This window comes from Taudactylus pleione, unplaced genomic scaffold, assembly GCF_031769625.1.
Source record: "Taudactylus pleione unplaced genomic scaffold, aTauple2 ptg000886l, whole genome shotgun sequence".
In the NCBI taxonomy this organism is placed as follows: Eukaryota; Metazoa; Chordata; class Amphibia; order Anura; family Myobatrachidae; genus Taudactylus; species Taudactylus pleione.
The window spans coordinates 595,470-620,659 of NW_028285287.1; the positions used below are offsets into that span (position 1 = coordinate 595,470).

Sequence of the window (25,190 nt, forward strand, 5' to 3'; positions counted from 1 at the left end):
GATAATTCCTCTCTCGGGTGAAAACAGGATGACTGATACTGTTTTTCCACCTACATCCCGGATCTGACCCGAGATTTAGAACACAGTTCCAAAACAGGTGAGACCTGGGACAGACCCCTTTTCCACTGCGGCGCCGATCTGGGTTATTCCTGGATCGGTGCCCTTCACACTGCACACGGGTGCAGTGGAACACTTATCCCGGCAGTTGGAGACAACATCATCTCCAAGCGCTGAGAAACCCGGTAGTCCCCATGCTGTAAACGGGACCCGAGTCGGACGACCCGGATTACCTGTTTAGACTACAGGTTTTCACGGGTCGTTTCCTATGCTAAACCCTGGAAGCTACTAACGATACTGAATCAGAACCTCTATATACCCCTGCCTATACCTTCTAATAATCCTACCTATAAACCTCTAAGGATGACGCTAATTTGCGTACGCAGTCATACAGTAAATAAAGACTTAAGACCTGGAATCTGTGGTTCCAAAGCACAAGTATTATTCAGGTAAAATTACAGTCAGTTACACGCTATTGATCCAGACACAATTCGGCGCAAAGGAATTATACAGACCCAAGTACAGTATACATACGCAGCGCTTCCGGACCAGATGTTAGGCATCAGCAAGGAACCCCTCGTCTATCAGCATTCAGCACGAAGACTAACAACCCAGCGTTTGAGCACACATTCGCAAAATGGCGTCTTGCGATCTCATTTCCAAGATGGCGTCTTGCGGCCAGTCGCAAGATGGCGTCGCCGCGATTCAATTTTAAACTGATCTTGTCTCAGCCAATTATCCAGCTTTGACACTACTCAGGTTGGATTGCCTTGTCACTCGACCCGGGAATCCAACCTTTGCCCCTTTTACACCTAACAGCAACCCGAGTTAACCCTGCAATAACCCGGGTTTTAGCTATGGTGTTAAAGGGGTATGAGTTACCACCCTCACTTCTTGCATTGACAACCGCCACATGGCACATAAAAGGTCTGTTCTCTTAAAATCTAATAAGTGGAGCTGCACCACCCTCACCAAGAACATTCCTCAGTGCTTAGTTTCAAGATCACTCTATTCATGCACTAGTGATAGTAATCAATGGCCTTTTATCTAACACTGAGCAAGTCTAGGGGGCACTTTCACCTAAAACAAACTACTGCTGGCACCAACGTTTGGTAATCATTACAGATTGATGCACATCTTCCTTGATTTCTTAAAAGATCCTAATCTACTAAACTGGTAATACACATATTAATTATAGTTTTGTTTCCAAATTTCTGCATTTCTCTACAATAACCTCCTTATACAACTGAGGCACAGACAGGTTACAATCTGATCTTTTGTAACATAATAGTTTTTACTTATATGATAAGTTAAAAAAAATTGTGATTGCATTTGGCATCTACATATGATTGTAAAGGATCTACCGCCACCCATATACAATTATACATGTTGATTAGATTGTAACTAGTATGGGACAATTTTTGATTGATTCACAGCTCCTGGATGCTACATTATTTTGCAACCAAATTTTTAACAATCTCTCTGTTTTTTAATGACAATTACATGATTAGCAAATGGTAGCAGGTAAAACGTAGTCACATGTGCACCAAATAAACAAGCACAAGGCTTGACATGATATACTTTTTTATATTTATAAACAGAGGAGAGCTGGTAAATAGATTGCCTCTATTTAACACGAGACACACTGGGGGGGAATTCAGTTGTTTTTTAGGGCATGCTAATTAATGAGCGCCCAGTTTGCTATTCAAATGTTCTGGGCGCTCATTAATTATCGCCCTCTTCGCCGACTGAAAGACGGGGATTAGCCGTCTAAAACGGCTAAACCCGTCTTAATTTCTGGTTAGGGACCGCTATCTGCTGTTAGCGCGCCCTAACCAGGGTGTTTCAGTCACATTTCTGCTCGCACCCTCCCGAGTGCGTGCAGAAATGCCGGCGCCAGCGGCTATCGCGCCCCGACAGAGCAACAATTGAATTGCTCTGTTGGAGCCACACTATGGGGACTATGTATTAAGCCAAAGGTTCCCAAACTCAGTCCTCAGGGCACCCTAACAGTCCAGGTTTTAAGGATATCCATGCTTGACCACAGGCCATTTAATTAGTACCTCAATCATTTTGATTTAACCACCTGTACTCAACCATGGTTATCTCTAAAACATGAACTGTACACGTGTTGTTGTGTTGAGGACCGTGTTTTGGAACCTCTGCTAAGCTATTCATACATATTATTATTAATATTTATGGCAGGTCCTGAATTGTATGGAATATATGGAGCTAAAATGAAATGTGTGCAATCTTCACATTTAATGCTATAAGTGAGAGGTATTGTACTTTTAATTGACAAAAAATAGGATCTACAACTAACACTGGGTAGAGGAAAATATGTATTACACTATATATATAATAATTGTAGTGGGAAAGCCAGACAGTGAGCTTCTCCACTTCTGTATTCTGTGCGCTTAATGCAGTTGTCAGTACGGACCTGTTCTTATTGTTTATGTGCAACTGTACAGTATAACTTCCAGCGTTTTGAACGCTGGGTGGGATGACTTGTTCCTATTTGTTTTTTACATATGTATTTCCTAGTGCTAAGGATCTCATCAGTAACGTGCTGTTATGATAGTATGTACAATGCTTGTTAGAATGAAATCAATCTCTAAATCAGGCTCCAGTCAACAATGTTCCACACGCGCACCCCTTACTGCAGTGCAATTGTATTGCTGGCATTAGTTTTACTCCTTCAAGCCACCGTACGGTTTCCCGGAAGTGTTACCATGGGGACAGAGGGACGTTTGTGCCGAGGGGCTACAAAATGGAGAAATACCAGAAAATCCGGGTGGTCGGCAGAGGAGCCTTTGGGTGAGATTACATGCTGTAAAAGAGATTATAATGTATGCAGTTCAGGCATTATGAACGCTTACTGCCCAACAACAATCTAAGTGATACTGTAACAAAGCAGCACCTATGCTGTAGACATCCTGTATCTCCAAATCATAAACTTCACGTCAAGTGCAAAAAGACACTCAATAGCACAGTGAATACCTCCTGCATTTTGTAAACTGTACACAGGGTGACAGAGATCAATCTCTCTCTCTTTCTATAGATCTATCTATATATATATATATATATATATTTATTCATACTATCACTTTACATCGGGACACGTGAATTACATGGATTCACTGTGGCTGGCTGACTTCAAGTCTCCCTTTTTACCTGGTTTTAATCAGCCACAGAACCTGTGTAGCTCACACGTGTCCTGCATTAAGGGATGATATGACAAGTATGTATATGTTAGTTATTGCTAGTTGTGTTAAGCTGCTCACACACATAACGATATTTTACCCGATTTGGCCGATTTCGACGAATCGTGACGACAAATCATGTAAAATATGGCCAAATCGTCCACTCACGATCACGATGCCAATGCGCATCCTCGCTCTTCGTATATCGCATCTTCAGATCTGCTGTGCTGTAGGACAGATTTGCCAATCTGGGACACAATGCACTGGAATCACGATAGATCTTAAGTCAGATTGGACATTTTTTACTCCAAATCATGACCACGACTGCCAGGGAGCTGCCGGGGGAGAGTTCAGGGGAAATCGTACACATGGTGGGATTGAGAACACATCGCTATGTGTGTGGGCACCTTTAGTGTTGATTTCAGCACATTTGTATCCTTGGGCTAATGCATCTTACTATCATAGGCGTGCGCAGACGCCGGCACAGTGGGTGCAACTTCTGCACTTCCCCCTCTGCCGGGTCATGGATAACCCTGTCCACACCTCCCAACGGGACATAGACCGTCCAGGTGAGAAGTGTATGCCACGGAGGGGAGACGGGGTAGCCCATGACCCAGCAGAGGGGGAAGTGCCGAAGCAGCACCCCCTGTGCCGGCACCTGCCTATGCCGACTATATAAAACAAATAAGCCAGAATATATAATTCAGGAGTAGACACTAATCTCTGGTGGTGGTGTAACTACTACAGCCAGAATGCCACAGGCATCCTAAACATGGTCTATGAATTAAGCTTATGGTCATGCTATCACATAACAAAGCTGGCACTTGTATTTCACCAATTGCATCAATTCACCAATTATTCTGTGCTATAAGTAATTTCATTAGATAATATCATTAGATCATACGAAAATTCTCAAAAAGATTGGCAAATTAATAGAAAAGATCATGTGACCTGAATTGAGTAGAAACATTGGACAAAATTGTGCAAGTTTTTTAATAATCCATGAATGTGTGCATCCATTCCAATATGTCATTGTAAATACTTGTCTGCAGGATTGTGCACTTATGCCTACGAAAAGCTGACCAGAAATTGGTGATCATTAAGCAAATACCTGTGGAGCAGATGACCAAAGATGAGCGCCTTGCAGCACAGAACGAATGTCAAGTGCTAAAACTATTAAGTCATCCAAACATCATTGAATACTATGAGAATTTTCTGGAAGATAAGGCCCTTATGATCGCCATGGAGTACGCACCAGGTGAGCACAATAAGGTTTATCACTGAACGTTAACTTCACTAGAACAATGCTATCATTATTGTAATGGCATACGTACAATTTATTTATTAACAGTTTCTTCTATAGCGCAGCATATTCCGTTGCACTTTACAAATTGAAACAACATTAATAGAACAAGACTGGGTTGTAAGAGACAGACATAATGGTAAGAGGGCCCTGCTCGCAAGCTTACAATCTATAGGGAAATGGGTGTTGATACACAAGGATAGGTGCTACATATTGCATGTTGGTCCAGCCAGATTGCAGAGGTTTATGGTGAGCTGTATGTTCCAGTCACACTAGAAAGTTGGCCTAGGGTCAGGAGGATGTGAACGAAAGACTGTGTGGACTGTGAGAGGTCATGTAATTAGATATGGAAGCTATTAAGGTTATGTGGGAGATTATTAAATCTGATAAGCTTGTCTGAAGAGGTGAGTTTTCAGGGAACGCTTGAATGTTTGGAGAATAGCGGAATGTCTTATTGTGTGTGGGAGGGCATTCCACAGGGTGGGTGCTGCCCGAAAAAAGTCCTGTAACCGTGAATGGGAGCAAGTAATGTGTTGGGATGAGAGATGCAGATCTTGTGCTGAGTGGAGTGGTCGGGTTGGGAGATGCAGTGCATCCGAAAAGTATTCACAGCGCTTCACTTTTCCTACATTTTCTTATGTTACAGCCTTATTCCAGAATGGAATAAATTAATTTTTGTCCTCAAATACTACACACAATACCCCATAATGACAACGTGTAAAAAGTTTTTTTTTTAGATTTTTCAAATTTAATAAAAAAACAAAACAAAAAAAACTAAGAAATCACATGTACATAAATATTCACAGCCTTTGCTCAATACTTTGTTGATGCACCTTTGGCAGCAATTACAGCCTCAAGTATTTTTCAATATGATGCCACAAGCTTGGCACACCTATCTTTGGGCAGTTTCGCCAATTCCTCTTTGCAGCACCTCTCAAGCTCCATCAGGTTGGATGGGAAGCGTCGGTGCACAGCCATTGTCAGATCTCTCCAGAGATGTTCAATCGGATTCAAGTCTGGGCTCTGGCTGGGCCACTCAAGGACATTCACAGAGTTGTCCTGAAGCCACTCCTTTGATGCCTTGGCTGTGTGCTTAGGGTCCTTGTCCTGCTGAAAGATGAACAGTTGCCCCAGTCTGAGGTCAAGAGCGCTCTGGATCAGGTTTTCATCCAGGATGTCTCTGTACATTGCTGCATTAATCTTTCCCTCTATCCTGACTAGTCTCCCAGTTCCTGCCGCTGAAAAACATCCCCACAGCATGATGCTGCCATCACCATGCTTCACTGTAGGGATGGAATTGGCCTGATGATGAGCGGTGCCTGGTTTCCTCCAAACATAATGCCTGGCATTCACTCCAAAGAGTTCAACCTTTCTGTCATAAGACCAGAGAATTTGTTTATCATGATCTGAGAGTCCTTCAGATGCATTTTGGCAAACTCCAGGCGGGCTGCCATGTGCTTTTTACTAAGGAGTGGCTTCCGTCTGGCCACTCTACCATACAAGCCTGATTGGTGGATTGCTGCAGAGATGGTTGTCCATCTGGAAGGTTCTCCCCTCTCCACAGAGGAATGCTGACAGAGTGACCATCGGATTCTTGGTCACCTTCCTGACTAGGACCCTTCTCCCCCGATTGCTCAGTTTAGACGGCCGGCCAACTTTAGGAAGAGTCCTGGTGGTTCCGAACTTCCTCCATTTACAGATGATGGAGGCCACTGTTCTCATTGGGACCTTCTAAGCAGCAGATATTTTTCTGTACCCTTCCCCAGATTTGTGCCTCGAGACAATCCTGTCTTGGAGGTCTACAGACAATTTCTTGGACTTCATGCTCGGTTTGTGCTCTGACATGCACTGTCAAGTGTGGGACCTTATATAGACAGGTGTATGCCTTTCAGAATCCTGTCCAATCAACTGATTTTACCACAGGTGGACTCCAATTAAGCTGTAGGAACATCTCAAGGATGATCAGTGGAAACAGAATGCACCTGAGCTCAATTTTGAGCTTCATGGCAAAGGCTGTGAATACTTATGTACATGTCATTTCTTAGGGTTTTTTTTAATTACATTTGCAAAAATCTAAAAAAAAACCCTTTTTACACGTTGTCATTATGAGGTATTGTGTGTAGAATTTTGAGGACAAAAATTAATTTATTCCATTTTGGAATAAGGCTGTAACATAACAAAAATGTGGAAAAAGTGAAGTGCTGTGAATACTTTCTGGATGCACTGTATTTTGAGATGATTGAAGAGATGTATGTTGATGTGGTTTGGTTAATAGCTTTATGTGTAAGTATTTTATGTTGAATACGGTAGAAGATTGGTAGCCAATGGAGGGACTGACAGAGTGGATCAGCAGACAATGAACGTTTAGCGAGAAAGATCAGCCTCGCAGCTGCATTCATAATGGATTGTAGCAGCAAGAGTCTGTTTTTGGGAAGACCAGTAAGGAGGCTATTGCAATAGTCAATGCGGGAAATAATAAGTACATGGATTAGAGTTTTTGCAGTGTCTTATGTAAGATATGGTCGAATTCTGTCTATGTTTTTTAGATGTATGTAACAGGATTTTGAGACAGATTGAATGTGGGGAACAAAGGACAGGTCAGAGTCAAGTATGACACCAAGGCAATGAGCTTGTGGGGTGGGGTTGATTGTCGAGTTGTCAACAGTGATACAGATATCAGGTTGGTAACTACTATTGGCCGGTGGCAATATAATTAATTCTGTTTTGGATATATTAAGTTTGAGGTGGCGGGATGCCATCCAAGATGAAATGGCAGAGACATTCAGTGACACGGACCAGCACAGATGGTGACAAATGTGTTTAAGGCTCCATACAAATGACATTTGCACAAGTCTGTAGCTGCGTTCACCTATAATAACTTATAAACAGTGCAAATGTGACTTCTAGGGTGTCCATATTCTCCACCACCTTTTGCAAGTTAGTTGTAAGGCTGCAATAGGCACAGTGCAGTTCTCTACTGTGTCTTTCATCCACCAACCTCTGTTGCGCTTGTTGTTTTTAATGTGCCCAATAATAGAGAATCTCTGTTCATATGCTTATGTGGAATGATAAATACGCAACAACTTTGTAGTGCACTGGTTCATAACAGGACCTGCAAAACTGCATTACTTTGCTTTAATAGAGTAAGCAGGGATTGTGCAGCCTTTTTTCCACAGAGAAAGTGGGAGACCAACAGGTGCAGACTGTGTACGTCCATCCTCCTCTGATTTCCTCACCAAGGTTTCTTTATAAAGCACCACTGATTCTGCAGCGCCATACAATCAACAAAATATAAGTATAATAAAACATTAATAAGAGGAAAGGGAAACAACATGTGCTGCCTTTACCTGAGTTGTATGGAGGAGGTCATGTGATGTGTAATATGGCTGCTCAGGGTAATAAAAAAAATGGCCAACAGAGGTTCACCTGCTTTGCTTTATGGCCAGCAGAGGTTCTTATACAATGAGAGTTGTGGTGCTGGGTGAAGCTCAGTGTGACATAAACAGAATATCAGAGCATAACATGTAAAGGAGTATTCACAGCGACAGACCTTTGTGTGGGTGCTGATGTTATGTGGTTATGTATTTCGTTGTGCCAATAAGAGGCAGACACAGATATATAGCAGTCCTAGGGATATATTTGAACAAATTAATGGAAAAATTGCAAAAGGTGTTCTTTGCTATATTTGTGCAGGGGGATGGGGAAAGTAAGGGGAGGGAGAGATATGTGGGGGGTGATGGTTGGAGCCACAATACAGCGGTAGTGTTGAAACAGAATGAGATATTGCAATTTCTCGTTCACCGAGTACAAAGTTCAAAGTCTTATGTGGGCCCAGTTTGTACCCACAGAACCGACAGAGCATAATGCTGGAAGGGGTCTACAGGTGAAGACTCAGTGGGCTGCTCTGAACTGTAGAAGATTTGACACAATTTGTAACATCTAACATTGAATTTAATGAACCTTTAACAAAATGTATAAATTGTTATGAAGAAAATGTAGTTTTCTTTTCAACATGGATTTTCCTTGCTTGTCCAAATAGCTGGTATTCAGCTCAAATCTCATTCACAGGTAGAGTAAGAATGCAGGTATATATAAAGTAGCATATGGTAAGGGTAGGACATAAAGCAGTTGTGTACTTTTATTTCTGAATTGGTCACTCTTGCTGTTATTTATAACTTATTTTGTTGCAAGAACATGGGGGTTTGTAATTGTCCCTGCTCCATAAATGTCAGGTTCATTAAGCACTGTTTGGTATCATAATAAACCCAATCTAGTTATAGCTGCCATTGACTAGAAAGCTGTATAGCTTTAGACTTGGCAATCACAGAGCATATAATTAAGTGCTGGGAAATCTATTGTTGGTTTAATGAATCTTCTTGAGTACTATTAATCATTTGACCACTATATGATTATTTTAAGCACATTATGCAATTAACCTTTCTAACATATGAACACTTGGGTGCAATGGAACACTTAATTCTGCTTGGAGATATGTAAAAAATATTACTATTAATTTCATTTCCTTGAAAAGACTCAATGGCAGCCATAATATATAGGTTAAATCCTTAGCTGAGTGGATAAAGGAAAAAGTGATGAGTCCTTCCCCTGGTGTCTTTAATAAACTTCCAAAGCAGACATAAAAATCATAATGAGACAATACAGGTGGGAATATTGAGCAGCCATGGAGTATTTTCAAGGATATAAATTAAAGGTAGTAATTCTCTAATTGCTTTTCAAATTGCTTGGCATGTTAACGTATGTCCAAGCTATAAATAAAAGAGAGGGGATGGATTAAGCATGATCAACCAAACGTAATCAACCATAATAGTTCAAAGAAAATACAACAAATAATAAAATAGTGTTCACTCTATGGCGCTGTCCACCGAGGATGGGACATTTTCATTTTGAAGGGTAACATTTTTTTAAACGGTGGGGTGCTAAAGATGAAACGGTTAGAGAAAAGCATTTATATGTGTACATAGACCCACTGCATATTGTTTAAATCCTTTTGTATTTAATACTTCTACTCAAAAGCATTGCCCAAAATTCTTAACCTACAATAGTGCCCCCAAGTCAAAGTATGCATCACATCATAATTCTGCTCCGATTGTAATATGAACAGTGGGAGTTGGAACCGGCTTTGAAACACAAGGTATTGTGTAGGCCAGGGTCTGATTGTTCTACATGCTTAACGGTGGACATGTTTGTGCTTCTGTTTGTCCACATATTTACAAGACATTGACCATAAAGAATTTGATTTGGTGCTGGATCACCAACCTGAGGCACCCCTGCAAGTGTCCCGAGGCACCCCAGGGTGCCGCGGTGCACAGTTTGGGAACCACTGCTATAGGCTCTAAAATTGCACCGAGAAGGAAAGAAATGATTAACTATCTAAATAGTTTTAAGGAAAGCACCCCTAAGTAAAGCTGGGTGCACACTTGGTCGATGGGTCGGCCGTTCGGTAGACCAATCAAGCTATCTGACAATTGGTTAGTGCATACACAATTACCAATGGTCTGCTCGATGTGCCAAGCTTGACGTCACAACTGGTCGGGCATTTAAATTTGTCCGCTCAGTTGAGCTGTCACTCACCCCTGGGTCCCTGCAGCATGTGTACGGGACGCTGGTACACACCAGCAGATGACAGATATATCTTGCAGATATATCTGCCATCTGCTGTGCTGCAGGGCCGATCCGATATATGACAGAGCCTGGCAGATTTTATGGAAAAAAGATCTATGAGTTCTGATGAAATATCTGTCAGTGTATGGCCAAGATATCTGATACTTTCAGTATGTCAGAAAATTGGTCTGTCAGTCTGACAGTGTATGCCCAGCATAAGTAAAGCCTGCACTAAATTACAGCAACCTGCTGGCTTTCATTATCTCACTTACACCGTATAGATATAAGATCATTTCTGATTGGCTGTTTACATCCATTGCAAATTTTGCACCCAAATGCAGTATTAGTAAATTTACTTTAGAGAAATCTTTAGTCATACTTACCTATCGTCCCGGAAGTCGCAGGAGGCTCCTGATTTTTGGGAAACCCCCGCACCCTCGGAAGGGTAGGCACTTCTCCCGCATTCTGCCCATTTCCTAGTGAAGTGGGCAGAACGGGGAGAATATTACTGAGGATCGGCGGGTCCGTGCATTGGAGGCGGTGCTTAATGACGCAAATCTATGAGAATCGCATCATTTAGCCCACCCCCTATTTTAAATACCCGGTGGTTGTGTCGAATTCCTGCTAGGGGATGGGGCTTAATGATGCCACCAGGTCGGCCCCCAACTCCGCCCACCTGGTTCTCCTCCCCAGGCAAGCATGTATTTAGTGCACAGTCACAATTGGTGCTCAGTGGTCATTTCTACCACATCAATGTCACCCCTCCTCTACCTCCCATTCACCTATCATCTAACAAATATCTGATTAGAAAGCAAAGTACTTCTACCTAGTGGGGCAGCAGAGGTTTAGAAAGCAGATCTGTCACAGTATGTAGAGAACATGCTTCTGTACATATGTCAATATAAATGTATTTATTTATAACTCCAGTCTGAATCATATGGTAAAGTTGTTTAATAAAACAAACAGGATTGGTGCGTCTTTAACAACTAACCTCATTATTGCTGGGGAATGCTATATGAGACCTTCTCATACCAAGTGCACTACATCATCTCAGACAGAGAACAAATAACATCTGCTTTTACCCCTTGGCTTGTTTTATTTGTACTTTTATACCCCCATCATTTATGGATCTCCCTTGTGGGTCACACCTAGACAGAACCTTTCTTGTTTCTCATTCCTATGTGTGTCGCATTGTTACTTTTATTATGATCTGATAAAAGGACCGAAACCAACTGCTTAAGTAAATTCAGGTCAGCAGCCAGCATGAGTCATATTGTTGACATAAGGAAGGTCATTGTTTTGGAAGATAGACTCCACAATAATTACAGGAATGCAGCTTCATCTTGTGCTTTAATGACAGCTCTGTGCAAATGAAGTTCCAGCCACATTTGTGTCCCTGTCTCAGTACAAAGGACTGTTTTTAATGTTTTTGAATAATCATCGCCACTACTGCCATTCAGACAGCTAATACTCTACATGGGGCAGATTCTGAGTCTCGGTCACAGTGGCTGTAGTTGCGGGCAGCCGCAGAAATCTGATTTACTACCAGTGGCGGATATTAGCCAAGGCCTGCAGGGCTGCAGCGCCCCCCCCCCCCATAGAATCCACTACTCCTCGGTGAGCCCCCAGTTCCCATCCCCATACACCATGGTGGTTCTTGCTCTCCTCCTGTGGCTGCTATAATAAATATGGCTCCCAATTGAAAGCACTTTCTGCTATTCACACTTCAGACTTCTCCCTCCCTGGAACTGCCATTAGCAGATAGAGGACCGGATTCAATTAGCTACGAAAAGCCGCGGTATTGCAAAAAGTTTTGCAGGTGCAAACTTTTTGCACAAAAATGTGTATCAAGCAATCCTATTCCCAAAATTTTTGCACGTGCGAAATCTCATAGACGAAAAACGGCGAAAAGTTTTCATCCTTCTCATAGCAGGTGAAAAAGTTGTGCAAAATCCCTAATTTTGGTTAAAAAGGTTCGGACTTGGGACCTCATTCAGACCTGCTCGCTCGATGCGTATGCAAATTTGGGATGGCAGCCGATCGCACGGCAAGGCATTAGCACGCCCACTATGTTTTGGCGTACGATCGCATTGTGTATGTAGACGCCCACCAGCCTGTCTTAAGACGCCCACTTGCGCACGTCATCTCCAGGAAGTGTATGCAAACATCGGTACCATCGGATGTGATTGCAGCGCTTGTTGTAGCCATACCTTACTGCGAGCACTTCAGTGTAAAATCCAGCCAGGTGACATGTACTATGACACTGAGACGCTCAGGCATGCCTGCGTTTGCACCTCCACTCCCCCGTTTCTAGCGGCCAGCCCCTGTCACCACCTACAAACTTCTTCTCCTGTCACTCACTCTGCTGGGCAGTTTATGCGCAGCAAGCGAACGCTTCCCGATCGCTCGCACTGGTTCCCGCACGTGCACTGCGATGCATGTGCACAAAGCGAAAATCGGCTGGCTACGAGCGAATGCTTTGGACACTCATCCTAATGACTATTTTTTTTTTTAAATTCTCATTTTGCCAATGATGACATGCCATATTTGGGGTAAAGAATTAAAAGTGTTGGAAAATGAGTTTAAAGTAGTGGGTCTGGTATGAGTGGTATGGATATCACATGTGTTTTAAACATTGCAAGTGGCTGCCCCAGGTGTATTTTTACCATTTTATTTTAAAAAGAGCACTTTTTTACTCAAAAATATACTTGCACCCATTTTAATGTACCTCTGATTTAACTGCGGTGTTTATTTTGGAAAACAAAAAGCTTATTATCATTTTTCCACTGTTACGCAAAAATGCATATAACAGCCATTTCACACAATTTAAGAACCCCGAATACTTTATTACTGACACTAATACACTTTTATATTGATTTCCTATGTCAGTTTGCCTTTTTTTTTATGGGGTGCAGACAGATCTCCCCAAATCCAGCGGTACTTTTCTCAGGTTACTCCACCAATAGTTTTTGCATGAATGCCGCATTGCGTCTTTTGTAATAGTGCAAAAAACGGGATCGTGTCCAGACAAGACACATGGAAAAATTGGACCGAAGTGTGCGAAAACTTCACTGACTGGTTCTCTTTCCGCGCATGCACAATAAAGGGGGGGAGGAGGGGGAGGCAGTTCCTCCGCAGAATGCAGGTAAGAACCGCTGCTGTTTACTACATTGTGGCTATGGTTTGTCCGTCTGCAAGCTGAGATCCATGTCGCCTGTTGCGTTTACGCCGGCCACCACAATCATCATGCACCTGCACCAGCCCCAGACTAGGTGCAGAAGATCCGTCAGAAACAGGCTTCCCTTCCCTGTATACAGTACTCAGAATCCCATAGAGCATTAGATGCATGCCTATGACAGTCCTAGAATACGGGGGGTTTCTGCGCTCACATTGTCGCCACCCCGATTTTCACGAAATACTGATCCGTCCGACTCGGAAAACTCAATACGTGGACGCTGCATCGTATACAGATTCAGACTCTGTCACATATATTTTAAATGAATCAGTGCAGTCTGGTGAAGCAGTTTTATTGCATCGCATTTTGACTAAAGCGCACATTCAAGCAAAAAAGACGTGAAAGAAGCTTGGTGCAAGCAAAGTTGCATGGGTCCTAGGGCCTTATTCAGCTATGGACGGAATTACAAAGCTGCTCGCAGATATGGTAATGCAGCAGTAGGCCTCACGTCTCCTGCTGCATTACGTATCCAAGCTGCGTTGCCCAACGCAGCATTGGGTACTCTGCAGACCATCGGCTGGCTAAGGTGACCCACGGGGTCACACAGCCGGCCGCCGCAGATGAGAGGAGGAGGCCAGGAAATCTCCATCAGCCGATGGAGATCCTGGTCTCTTCCCTCTCCCCCAACGGCAGTGTTACGCCTCCGTTTCGGGAAACTGAGTCCATCGCCGCCCCCTCCCCGCCCACAAACAGCAGCAGATTGTCAATCAATGACAGTCTGCTGCCATTCTACGTGTGGAATCGTAGGCCTGTTCTGCACATGCGCAAAACAGGTCATGCACCTGTGCAGATTCCTGATCATTGTGCACTGCTGAATAAGGCCCCTAGTGCACCAAGAAGGAATGTTTGGTGCGACTGCAGCAATAATGTATGAGGACACATCTGTACCAATCCAATGTAATTCCTTATAACCGACATACAGTATTTTATGCTGTCATGATAATAATTATGTAACCATGTATTTTATCACCATTTTGAATAGCCAGGTTACATCATTTCATGTCTGTTTTATAGGTGGCACATTGGCTGAATACATCCAGAAGCGCTGTAATTCACTTCTAGATGAAGATACCATACTGCACTTCTTTGTCCAAATCCTACTTGCACTCCATCATGTGCACAACAAGCTCATCCTACATCGGGACTTGAAAACACAGAACATCCTGCTGGACAAGCACCAGATGATTGTCAAGATTGGAGACTTTGGTATTTCGAAAATTCTCAGTAGTAAGAGCAAGGCCTACACTGTGAGTAACCGCAATCAGTCCTATTCCTTTACGGATAGATGCATTGAAAAATACTTTTTTTTTTATTCATAACTGAGTCTGTTTTTTGTTTCCAGTTTAAAAAACCAGTACAACATCTTGATGCACAGTGCATCCAGTCTTGTGCAAATGTGCCTTTTCACTACCGTGAGACATAGGTCCACATTACGCTTTTGGGAAGTGTCAACATCAGTGGCGTAAGTTTGGCTCAGAGCCTGGACAGTGACACAACCAGTAGGACATGAGCTGGGGTCTCCTAAGTGTAAGTCTTGTGCCTTGTAATTGCACTGTGCGAAAAACAATAAGAAGCTGCATCATCATATGGTATGGTTGTGTTAGTTGTACATGCACAAATAGATGAAGAGGTATCACCAAGATGTTATGCAATGTTCTTGTTGAGACACGGCAAACCTGTAGACACATTAATCACAAATCAATAAAACAGACTAGGTTTATTTTTAATGACATGGCAATTATCCTATATAAAAATGACCATCTTTAATAATGAACGTATGTACTTTTGTTTCTAACTTCTGAGAAATTTTTATATATATATATATATATATCTGTAAATAGGGAAAATCTTAATTCATAGATGTGAATCTGCTGCAGAGCATTTTGCTGAATGTTTGCGTTGATTCTAGGTACAATGAAACACTAAACATTTTACATTTCTAATTGTCATTGATATTTTGTATGTCTCATGCTTTTCAGAGCTCATAGTCCACATTAGTGGTGGCCATGTAGTGGACAGTGCTATCGTCAGGAATGAAATTCCAGCAATAAAACATTCCTCTCTTCAAAAACTGTTATTTGAATATTGTTTTCATAGAACAAATGCCCTTCACTATTTTATATGTTCAATTTGGGTGCTTTTTGCTAATGACCTAATGGTTCACACATAGGGCCGGATTCCGAGACCTCCGCAGTGCCGATATTTACGCTGTTTGAGCGCTTTGTGGCCATTGTGCATGCGTGAAAGCCATACGCGTAGCAATTGGTTTGCGATTAGGCTCTCGCAGAAGATTTGCTTGCAGAGTGAGTGACAGGTAGTCATCGATTGAGGGAGGTAATGGGGGGGGGGGGTATAGCTATGGAAACACAGTGGTGTCTGACTGTTCATGGGCATGCATAAATTAGCCATAGCGATCTCCTTCGCAGCATGAGAGCTCTCTGCGTGTCAGGAAAGCTGCAGTGTTTAAGACAGGTCCGACTTCACTCAAAAGCTGCGTGGCTGCCTGATCTGCTTCAATGTTTCCGACTTTTACGTTGATGCAGTCATCAGATGGATAAGAGAAGGCGGCAGTAGACGTCCCTATGCTCGGCTAAACTTTGGAAGACATTAGCATGTTTTCGCAATTGCAATCCGTAAGAGCAATTAGCATAAGTCACGGAATCAGGCCCATGATTGATAACAAACAGCTTGGGCCACCAATTGTTTGATGCTGGTACTTCTAAAATTACCTTTTTAAAATGTTTGTTGGAGACTTTGTACCTATTTAATTATTGCATTTCATTTATTTTTATGCAGAATCTATATAGCAATGTTTTTATTGAACGTAACTCTCCCTAGAGTGCATTTGCGTAATGTTATCTAACATTGTTTAGTTAAGTAGTGCATGAGCCTGGAGGCGATAAATGGTGGTTCATATACTACATGGCTGCCCTAACTATAAAGAAAAGATAAAGCTAGTAAACAAATTCCATTGGGTACAAGTCTAAACCATAGCCAGCGAGGAATCTGCTTCCATAGCTTACAGTCTTGAAAGTAAGGCAAAACGTAAATAATTTAAAGACCAAAGGTGCGTACACACTAAAACTCGCAAAAGATGCGATGCCGTCACCAATTTCCCTTGTACTGCCCCGGCAAATCTCCTGCCCTCCCAGACAAACCATATCTTGCATAAACTGTCCAATCTGACAAACGATCTGACCAACGACCTACATCTTGTCAACAAGATTGGCAGATCTTGGCTGCTGTAGGCAAGATCTGAAGATGCACGTCCCCGCGGGTCGTGCATCAGCATTGTTATCGTGAGTAGACACGATTTGGACATATTTTACATGATTTGTCATTCTGATGCGTCAAAATCGGGCAAAATATCGTCTAGTGTGTACGCACCTTTACTTCGTCCAAAAGTCTAATTTATTTTGAGCTTAATTAGATGACCTAAAATAAAATACAGTATAATATAAAAAAATAAAGTATATGGGCCTGATTCAGAGCCACTCGTAAGCGGCAGCTCGTTCGCTCCGAGCGATGTTTGCCCAACTGCGCATGCGTACGGATCGTTATACGCATGCGCGAACCAGTCAGTGCGGCCGAAATTCATATGCTCGCAAAATAGCGAATGCCTGCTAATTTGAGTGACAGGATGAGGCGTATGTGGGTGGTAACAGGGGAAGGTGCTTGAAAACGGGGAGTGGAGATCCGATCGCAGGCGTGCTTAAAGGTCAAAACGGGCGTTTTATGGGTGTGCATATTTAAAACAGCAGCGTCATTGACCACGTCACTGGGTTATTTTTTAGCCAGAACTGCTCGCAAAATTGTGGTAGCAAAAACCAACCACAAGAATAGCGAGCAGCTCATACCCTGTTCGATGTACTCGATTAATCTAATAAATAGCGGACATGACGTAGGATGCGAGCGGCCAGGGGGCGTAGTTTCCCAAAAAACGACCGCAAGTTTTGTTCGCTCGTTCAGACCTAGAGGCGTGAACAGACCGGAAACAGCGAACGGTTCATTTGAATAGCCACCCCTATTTTCTGGACGAGCGAGCGCAAATAGCGACCGGCTCTAAATCAGGCCCTATGTTCCTGGCGTATTGTGGATGTGGGGTTCATCCGGTCCCTGATTTATTTGATGGTCAGAACAGGAGTTTTTCCTCTGGCCTATGTTGTTTTGTCAGAGCTGCTCCCCTGTGAGCTGTGATCTCTGACAACCTGTGAGATATATGACTAGCCACCCACAGGATCCATTGAGATCCAGTAACACTTCTTGTTTGATTTCAAGTCACCCAATTCTGCCATAACAATTTCTTTTTCATTTTGGGCAGAATTTGCCTATAGGCTTATAGAAGCAATGCACCATCCATGCACCATCCATGCACCAGCCATGCACTAACATTATAATGTAAATTGTCAGTGTTGCTGAATGTAACCAGCTAATGAGGACTGAATGGACACAGCAGATTTCTTTGAAATTAGAAATAAACCATCAGATATCATATATCTCCTGCTTTCCTGCAACAAGCCCTTGCATCAACTGTCCTCATAGTTTTCTATGGGGACGGTATTTAACTAGATCCTAAAAGCGTAGATTTGTGGATCTTTCATGCGTGGGTTAGCGCCATCTTTACTTCCAATGGGACAGTCCTGCCCGAGATGGATCTTACGTTTCCCCTCTAGTGGGCTGGTGCTGTTCTCAATTCCAATTGCGATGTTTTCGCATTGCCGCATGCGTGGCTGGTGGGCCAGCTGGGGTCCAAACTTTGCTGCTTGCTGATCACTGACTGAGCTCTTATTGGGGCCTGTGTCCTGGCGACTGTGATTGTTAAATTCCACTGAACAAAGAATAATTATTTCTGCAATATGTAGCGATAAGGATTTAAAATTTTTGTGGGCTGGCCTCAATTTGAAATAAATATGCCCTTAAATGTGATAATGAGCCACAGAGCTGTTCTATTGAATGGTTGAGGGTTGCAACACTCTTATCTCAGGCTATAATGTGTGTATGGGACGTGCATAGATGCATAGATCCATCTGCCCAGTGGCTAAATGTGTCTAGAAATTGTATTCATATGTTGGCAGTTCAGACAGCAGTACTTGTTCCTTCTTTATTAGTAACTTGATCTCTTCAGCAAAATAGCATTCCTTTTTACAGCATAGTTTTCTTGTATGTTGTTTAGCAGATTGTTTCCTGTGAATGTAACGTTTCTGCATATTTTATGTGTGAATCCACTCTTCTCTCACATTTCTAGAATTTCTTATGGTTTCATCTATACAGACGAAACTAAATATTGCTGAAACAGATGATTGTCTGTTGCCAACTGAGAAATTCACTATTTTTTCATTATATTCATTATTATTTTTAGAAGTAAATATAATACTGCACTGAGTGGCATCTAATTGTAGCAAACATTCTCATAACAAAAAGTCATTGGGCTCAATTCTATTCTACGCGATGTGAATAGCGCCTGGAATCAGCTCCCGGAGCTATTCAATTCTGTGCGGTTAGGTTGGGGAAGGCACGTTCTCGCGCCTTAAACAGTGTGTTTAGGCGCGAAAACGGGCATTCTCCGACTAAACTTCCCGGCACAATGCTGTTTTCCCGGCGCTAAGGGCAGAAAATGGCATCACGCCTGGGCTGTTGCAGGATTTCTGCTTGCATTCCCGGAGGGGTGCGTGAAGAAATCCAAAGTCGGGCCTAGCAGCGCGTTGTATTGAATAGCTCCTGGAGCTCACTCACGGCACTATTCACATCGCGTAGAATAGAATCGAGCCCATTGAGACTAAAGGTGCATATCCACTACACGAGTGTAGAACGACTGTACAATTACAACATCGTAATTGTTCATCATCCTGTGCAGTGGATAATGTGCCCACACTGAACGATATGTCATTCAGTGTGGGCACCCTCCCTCATCCCTGAACATGCACAACCTGACGATCTCGACAGGTTGGCCTGCATGTTCAGGCGATGACAGATGCCGACAACGACCAGTGGTAGCACACATCGCTGGTCGTTGCCGGCATAATTACTGCACGATTAATGAACGGTTGAACGATAACAATGTTATTATCGTTCAATTGTTCATTTTAATCGTGTAGTGGATATGCGCCTTTAGGAAGAGGTAAGAACATAACATGTCCGGTAATGTCATCTAATGGGCTCACACAGTTATCTGGTCTGGCTATTGGTGTGTCAGGAAATGTGATTATGGTATAGCATTAACCCCCATTTGTAGGGGTGGGGAAATGGTAGAAAAGTTTCTGATGACCAAACTGCAATGGGTTCCTTGTGATCTGGTCGTCTAGTTCCCTCATGTGCTTTTCCCTCCCTTACTTACACCATCATCTCCTCCCCATTGCCAACAATGGCACAGACCCTTTGGGTTCAGCCGGTTCTGCTTTTGTGGGTATTAGGGTTGCATATGCAGTAATGGTTTTTATAGCTTGTATCCCATGTTCTGCAATGTTTTGTACTGTATGTATTTTTTGCATTCTGTTCTTGTTTTGTTTGCACCGTTTCTGCTTATGTACTGTGTAAGGTGCCTGCAGACCTCTTGTGGCCAGAGGAGTAGCGTGGAACCATGTCGCCTGGAGAAAGTGCCTGTCATAGCGCCCCCTCCCTGTACTGAACTGTGCCAGTGGGGTATAGCCAGCCTGTGGGGGAATACTGAAATGAAGAAAAAAAACAGCAAACAATGGCTGTATCACGCTGGGCATTGAGGTCCCATTGGGGGAATAGAATGCTTTGGTGATACACTATCTGACATTAAGGGGTAGCTCCTTGTCACTGCTTTATTTATGTATAGCACCTAGGATCTGACTTTTATCTCCTTTGAATCATTATTATTAGTAAATAGAGGAGATTGTATTGTGTATTCTGATCATTTAATTTAAATTGACAGAATACATGTGCTAGAGTGAGACTCCACAGGGCGCACAACTTATTACTGCAATTACTGGCCCGGGCAGCTATCACTGGAATGGGAACACCTATGGGACGCTCCCTTCTCAGCTCTGCTACTACTTCACAAATATACATTGCACCTATATTAATATGAGTACTACTAACCAAGTCATGTTCTGTCTACCACCATTATTATTATTTCAGGTCTCCTAATATTTTTTAAAAGACCTTTCAAATAACACATGCCTGGGAACATTATCTTAAATTAGCAAAGCAGTTACTTTTTTTAAACTCATACCTTATAATTGAAGTTTAGGATTTTACCTTGATGTGACACTTTTAAGTCCATTGAAGTCCATGAATGCATGAGGAGAGAATGAGGGAGAGGATCAAAGAGGAGAGGGGAGAGGAAAGTGTTGATCAGAGAGGGGAGGTGACAGAGACCAATAAGAAAGGAGAGAGGAAGGGAAAAGCCAATCAGAGAGGGCCAGTGACAGAAGCCAATAAGAAAAGGAGAGGAGAGGGGCGGTGACAGAAGCCAATAAGAAAGGAGTGGATAGGGGCACTGGCGTCACAAGGGGGGTGCGGGCTGCCCCCGGGGGGTGCTGCACTGTATAATAAGTGCAGCACTCTGCTCCTGACAGCTGTGAGGGAGCCGGCCGACACTGCGCACAGGGCAGTCCGCACCTCCGGCACCCCCTCTGCCCCCCAGTAACAACGGCACAACGGGGGTTTGGCCGCGAGGACATGCCTCTGCCCGCATGGCCACGCCCCCTTTCCGACGGCGCACGGCTGCTCCGCGCACTTATATCCCTCCCTGCACTGTGTGACACCACGGGGAGGTACGTCACTGGATAGGGACAAAGAGCCGATCACAGGGTAGAGAGGGGAGGGAATTAAAGAAGTGAATGTAATCACTCTGACAGGAAAGGGGAGGTGACAGAGGATGATACAGAGGAGAGAGGGCCGGAGGGGAGGCAATCTGGGCAGCTTGAGGGAGCCTGAAATGTAGAAACTGATCTCAGATCCGGAACTTATTTAGGATATAGAGAAAACAACCGAAATAAATTTAACAGGCGGCTGTCATTGAATTTGGGAACCTAGATGGTGCCCTCTGTCCATGTTGGCGCCCGGAGCTCGTGCTCCACTGGAACCACCCCTGCTACACCCCTGCTTGTGGCACCATATAAATAAAGCATAATAATAATAATGTGGGTAGCTTAGTGTTCAGTTCATGTGCCAGCCCACATTAAAATTTTCATGGGTTATAATTTTATTGATACTGAAACCTCCTGTAAAGACATTTGAAAAAAATCAATTAATTATAAATAAATTAAAATCACTCAGTATCTGTCTAGAAAAAACTATACCTTTTTATATTAAAGAACATTTGTAGCAAAGCTTGCTCTAATTTAGGCTCATAGAGCCTGGCATGCACCATTGACATGTATAATTGCACGGAACTGTTATGTCACACTGACTGTCGGGATGCCTCCTGCCAAAATACCGACAGCCGCATCACGATGGTCGGTATCTTGACAGGGGTCGGGTAAGTATACTAACCCTCCCCCCTGCTCCCCCTAACCCTCCCTTCTTGTAGCCTAACCCTCCCCACCCTGCACCCTAACCCTCCCTACGTCCACCCCCAGTGGTGCCCTTTTGTTCCTTAAACCTAACCCTCCCCCCTTAGTGCCTAACCCTACCCCCCCAGTGGTGCCTAACCCTAACCTTCCCCCCTAGAGGTGCCTAACCCTAACCCCCCCCCCCCCAAAAAAAAGGAAAAACCTATCTCTAACCCCGCTGTGCTGCCTAAACCTAACACTCCTCCCCATAAGGCTAACAGCTAAGACGCCCTGTTCTTACCTCGTTCGGGATGGCGTCCTTCTGGATTCCAGCATCGGTATTTCGACTCCTATCTTAAGTCCCGTGTCGGGCCTCCCCCATCGGGATTTATACCGACGGCATCGCGGCGGCTGGTCTGCTAACCACATCCCTAATTACACCATAACTGAGGGGAGCAGCTGCTGGTACCTGCCTAGGACCTGCTTTGTAAACCAAATTAGGGATGGGTATCGATATTTGATCTTTTGTAAAGAACAATCTTCACAGATGATTCGCAATGATTTACGCTTCGATCCCGGAGACTTGTATCACCAGGTTTGATCCTAAAAACTGTGATGCTGGCGGCGACCTTTTTTACCTGGTCCCCCGCGTCGCTCTCTATCTTCTGCGCATGTATAACCTCTTCCCTATTTTTAACTGCACAAACATGTCCATCCTGACTCCCAAGCTATGCATACATAAAACTAGTATCGATCCCGGAGAGGATCGATATTATTTTACTGAATTTTCATTGTATTAAATGCAGAGATTCATATGGGGCTGCCGACTGGCCTTTCTTTAAACCAAATGTCCTTTTATTTACAGTGTTCCTCAGATTGTTGTGTTAAATAACTAGAAGGTAATAGCAGATAGAAGGTATACAGTATATTTGGTCATATTCATAAAAATGTCTATGATTTCTTCTCCGCGTACACATTGGGCATATAAGCCTTCCTTTGCATATCTTCTGTTACTGATACCAGACTGTACACATGTTCCTGTTAACATCTTGCATAAGCGACTCACATATGTGCCGATTAAGGGAATATCTATCAGTCTTGCCGCTGTGCATTTTGAATGTTGGTACACAAAAAACACACGTAAGAGATAATGATTCATTTTTAAAAGCAGAACAATTAATGAAATTACCAGAAAAGGCAACATAAGTAATATCAGCAGAAACCGAAAGTTTGTTATTATGCATTTGTAGCCAGGTGATTTATGCAGGTTTTATATGGTGGAGCCTGCCTGCCATTCCCTATGTTTATCTACTGTCATTATTCCACGAATGCCGATGATGACTTCAGAATTCCACCTCACAGAGGCTGTGTGTAAGCTTTGCATATATTTACTTTCCTAGTGTTGTTATTCATGTCTTCTATGTACTTTGACCCTTAAGTGAGTGAGAATGCAGAGGCATAAATACTTCACACAGATATTACTGAGCTTGATGTTTAGAGCTGCAGTTATAATGGCATAAAATACAGATCTTTACAGACTTCTCAGTCATCTGGTAGAAACTAAGGATAACTTTAATGTCAATGAATTTTATATTTGCAATAACAGTATTATACGTGTGTGTGTGTGTGTGTGTGTGTGTGTGTGTGTGTGTGTGTGTGTGTGTGTTTATTCAATCATATCAGCATATTTGCAAAAACAGCCTCAGCAGTAGCTTCAATGTCTCGGTCCCACACATGGACCTTTGTCTAGATACCATGTGTGAGACCGAAACGTTGATGCTACTGCTGAGAGTCTGTTTTTGCAAATATGCTGATGTGATTGAATAAAACCCTAACTTTATGAAGACTGGTGAGTGCACCCATTATTAACCTATATTTGTATTGAAGAGGACTTTTTTTGTCACTATGGGTTGCTACCCCAGCATTTGCTAATTTGGCGAAAGTGTGGACCAGAGTGTGTGTGTGTGTGTGTGTGTGTGTGTGTGTGTGTGTGTGTGTGTGTGTGTTGGTGTGTGTGTGTGTGTGTGTGTGTGTTGGTGTGTGTGTGTGTGTGTGTGTTGGTGTGTGTGTGTGTGTGCGCGCTGAGAGATCAAATTGGATGACCTCCTGGCACCTGAGAACCTTCAGACTTTAGTAGCCTTGACCATATTTAAGCCCGCATTCAATTAGCGGCAAAAAAGTATCGCGGATAACGTCATTATGCCAGGCGGAAACTTTTCGCCATATTCAATTGCAAAGACTTTTCGCGTGTGCGAAAACGCAATGCAAGTTAATAGGTGAAAAAGTTTCGCCTATGAATAGCAGGTGGAAAAAAGTGCAAAGGTGCAGAAACCTCTCTGCACCCTTGGACAGCCCCCCCAAGGATAACTGCATAAAAAAAAAAACTAAAAAAAAATAAGGGACACCCCAAAAAATGACATTGAAAATGGGGGCAAAAAAGTACAAAGTTGGGGTACACACATAAAAAGTAGCGAAATAGACTTTTGGGGAGTCCGCAAGTATGGGGGAGCTGTTTTTTGATTGCAGGTGCTTGCTGAAGGTGCGTTTTTGGCCTCACTTAAAACTTCACTTTAGCGATTTTAAACCATGCTTGCACCCATTTTCATTTACCCCAAATTTAACAGGACTACTTATTTTCTTGAAAAAATACTGCTTAATGCTATTCTTCACCACTTGTGCAAAGACGCTAATTAGAGGCAATTGACAGCACTTAAGTACCCCAAACAGCTTCAGTAGGGCCATTCGGTGACATAGCAAGGGCGCGCCCGATAAGTTTTCACGGCCAAAGCACGTGATGTAGGCGAAAAGTGCGGCAGGCGGAAAAGTATCGCGGGTGCGAAACTAATGGAATACGGGCCTTAGCCTTGCAATAGTTAGTAGATATTTAAGACCTTTAAAGTTACTTAATTGGAGGTGGTGGTAGGGTAATCAGTCCAGTTTTGATATTATGGAGCTTGCATCATGATATGTCTTAAGTAACACGTATCTTAAAATAAATGTTAAAATACGTCTGAATACGCAAAGTGCGTAATATGCTTTGATAGTACCATGATACGGTTTTGCCACGATAGACTTGATGATTTAAGTGCCATGTGTCAACAATATTGTTTCATGTTACCACTTACCACAGTGATGGGCAACAGGCAGCCCTAAAAGCCCTCACTTGTGGATCCCAGCTCCTTTCTGTTTTGTAGTCATATTATAGTTTATAAAGACCGTTTAAAAGACCTGCTGATATGCCATTACACAGAGGTGTCTTTTTCAATGGCTAAATGTATTTATTGAACTTGCTACTGAGACTTTAAATA

General features: G+C 43.0%; 1 protein-coding gene across 2 annotated transcripts in view; it reads left to right on the forward strand.

Annotated features, from left to right (window-relative positions):
• The first annotated feature begins 2,771 nt into the window (after positions 1–2,771).
• NEK8 (NIMA related kinase 8) overlaps positions 2,772–25,190 on the forward strand; it is an 86,757-nt gene continuing 64,338 nt past the window's right edge. The window contains exons 1-3 of one of the 2 annotated variants that reach the window (XM_088458996.1): positions 2,772–2,874; positions 4,313–4,518; positions 14,435–14,667. In XM_088458996.1, coding sequence (XP_088315122.1) covers positions 2,828–2,874; positions 4,313–4,518; positions 14,435–14,667 — 486 coding nt within the window. In that variant the 5' untranslated portion in view covers positions 2,772–2,827. The remainder of the gene's footprint in view (positions 2,875–4,312; positions 4,519–14,434; positions 14,668–25,190) is intronic. The other variant, XM_088458995.1, reaches the window with a different exon arrangement.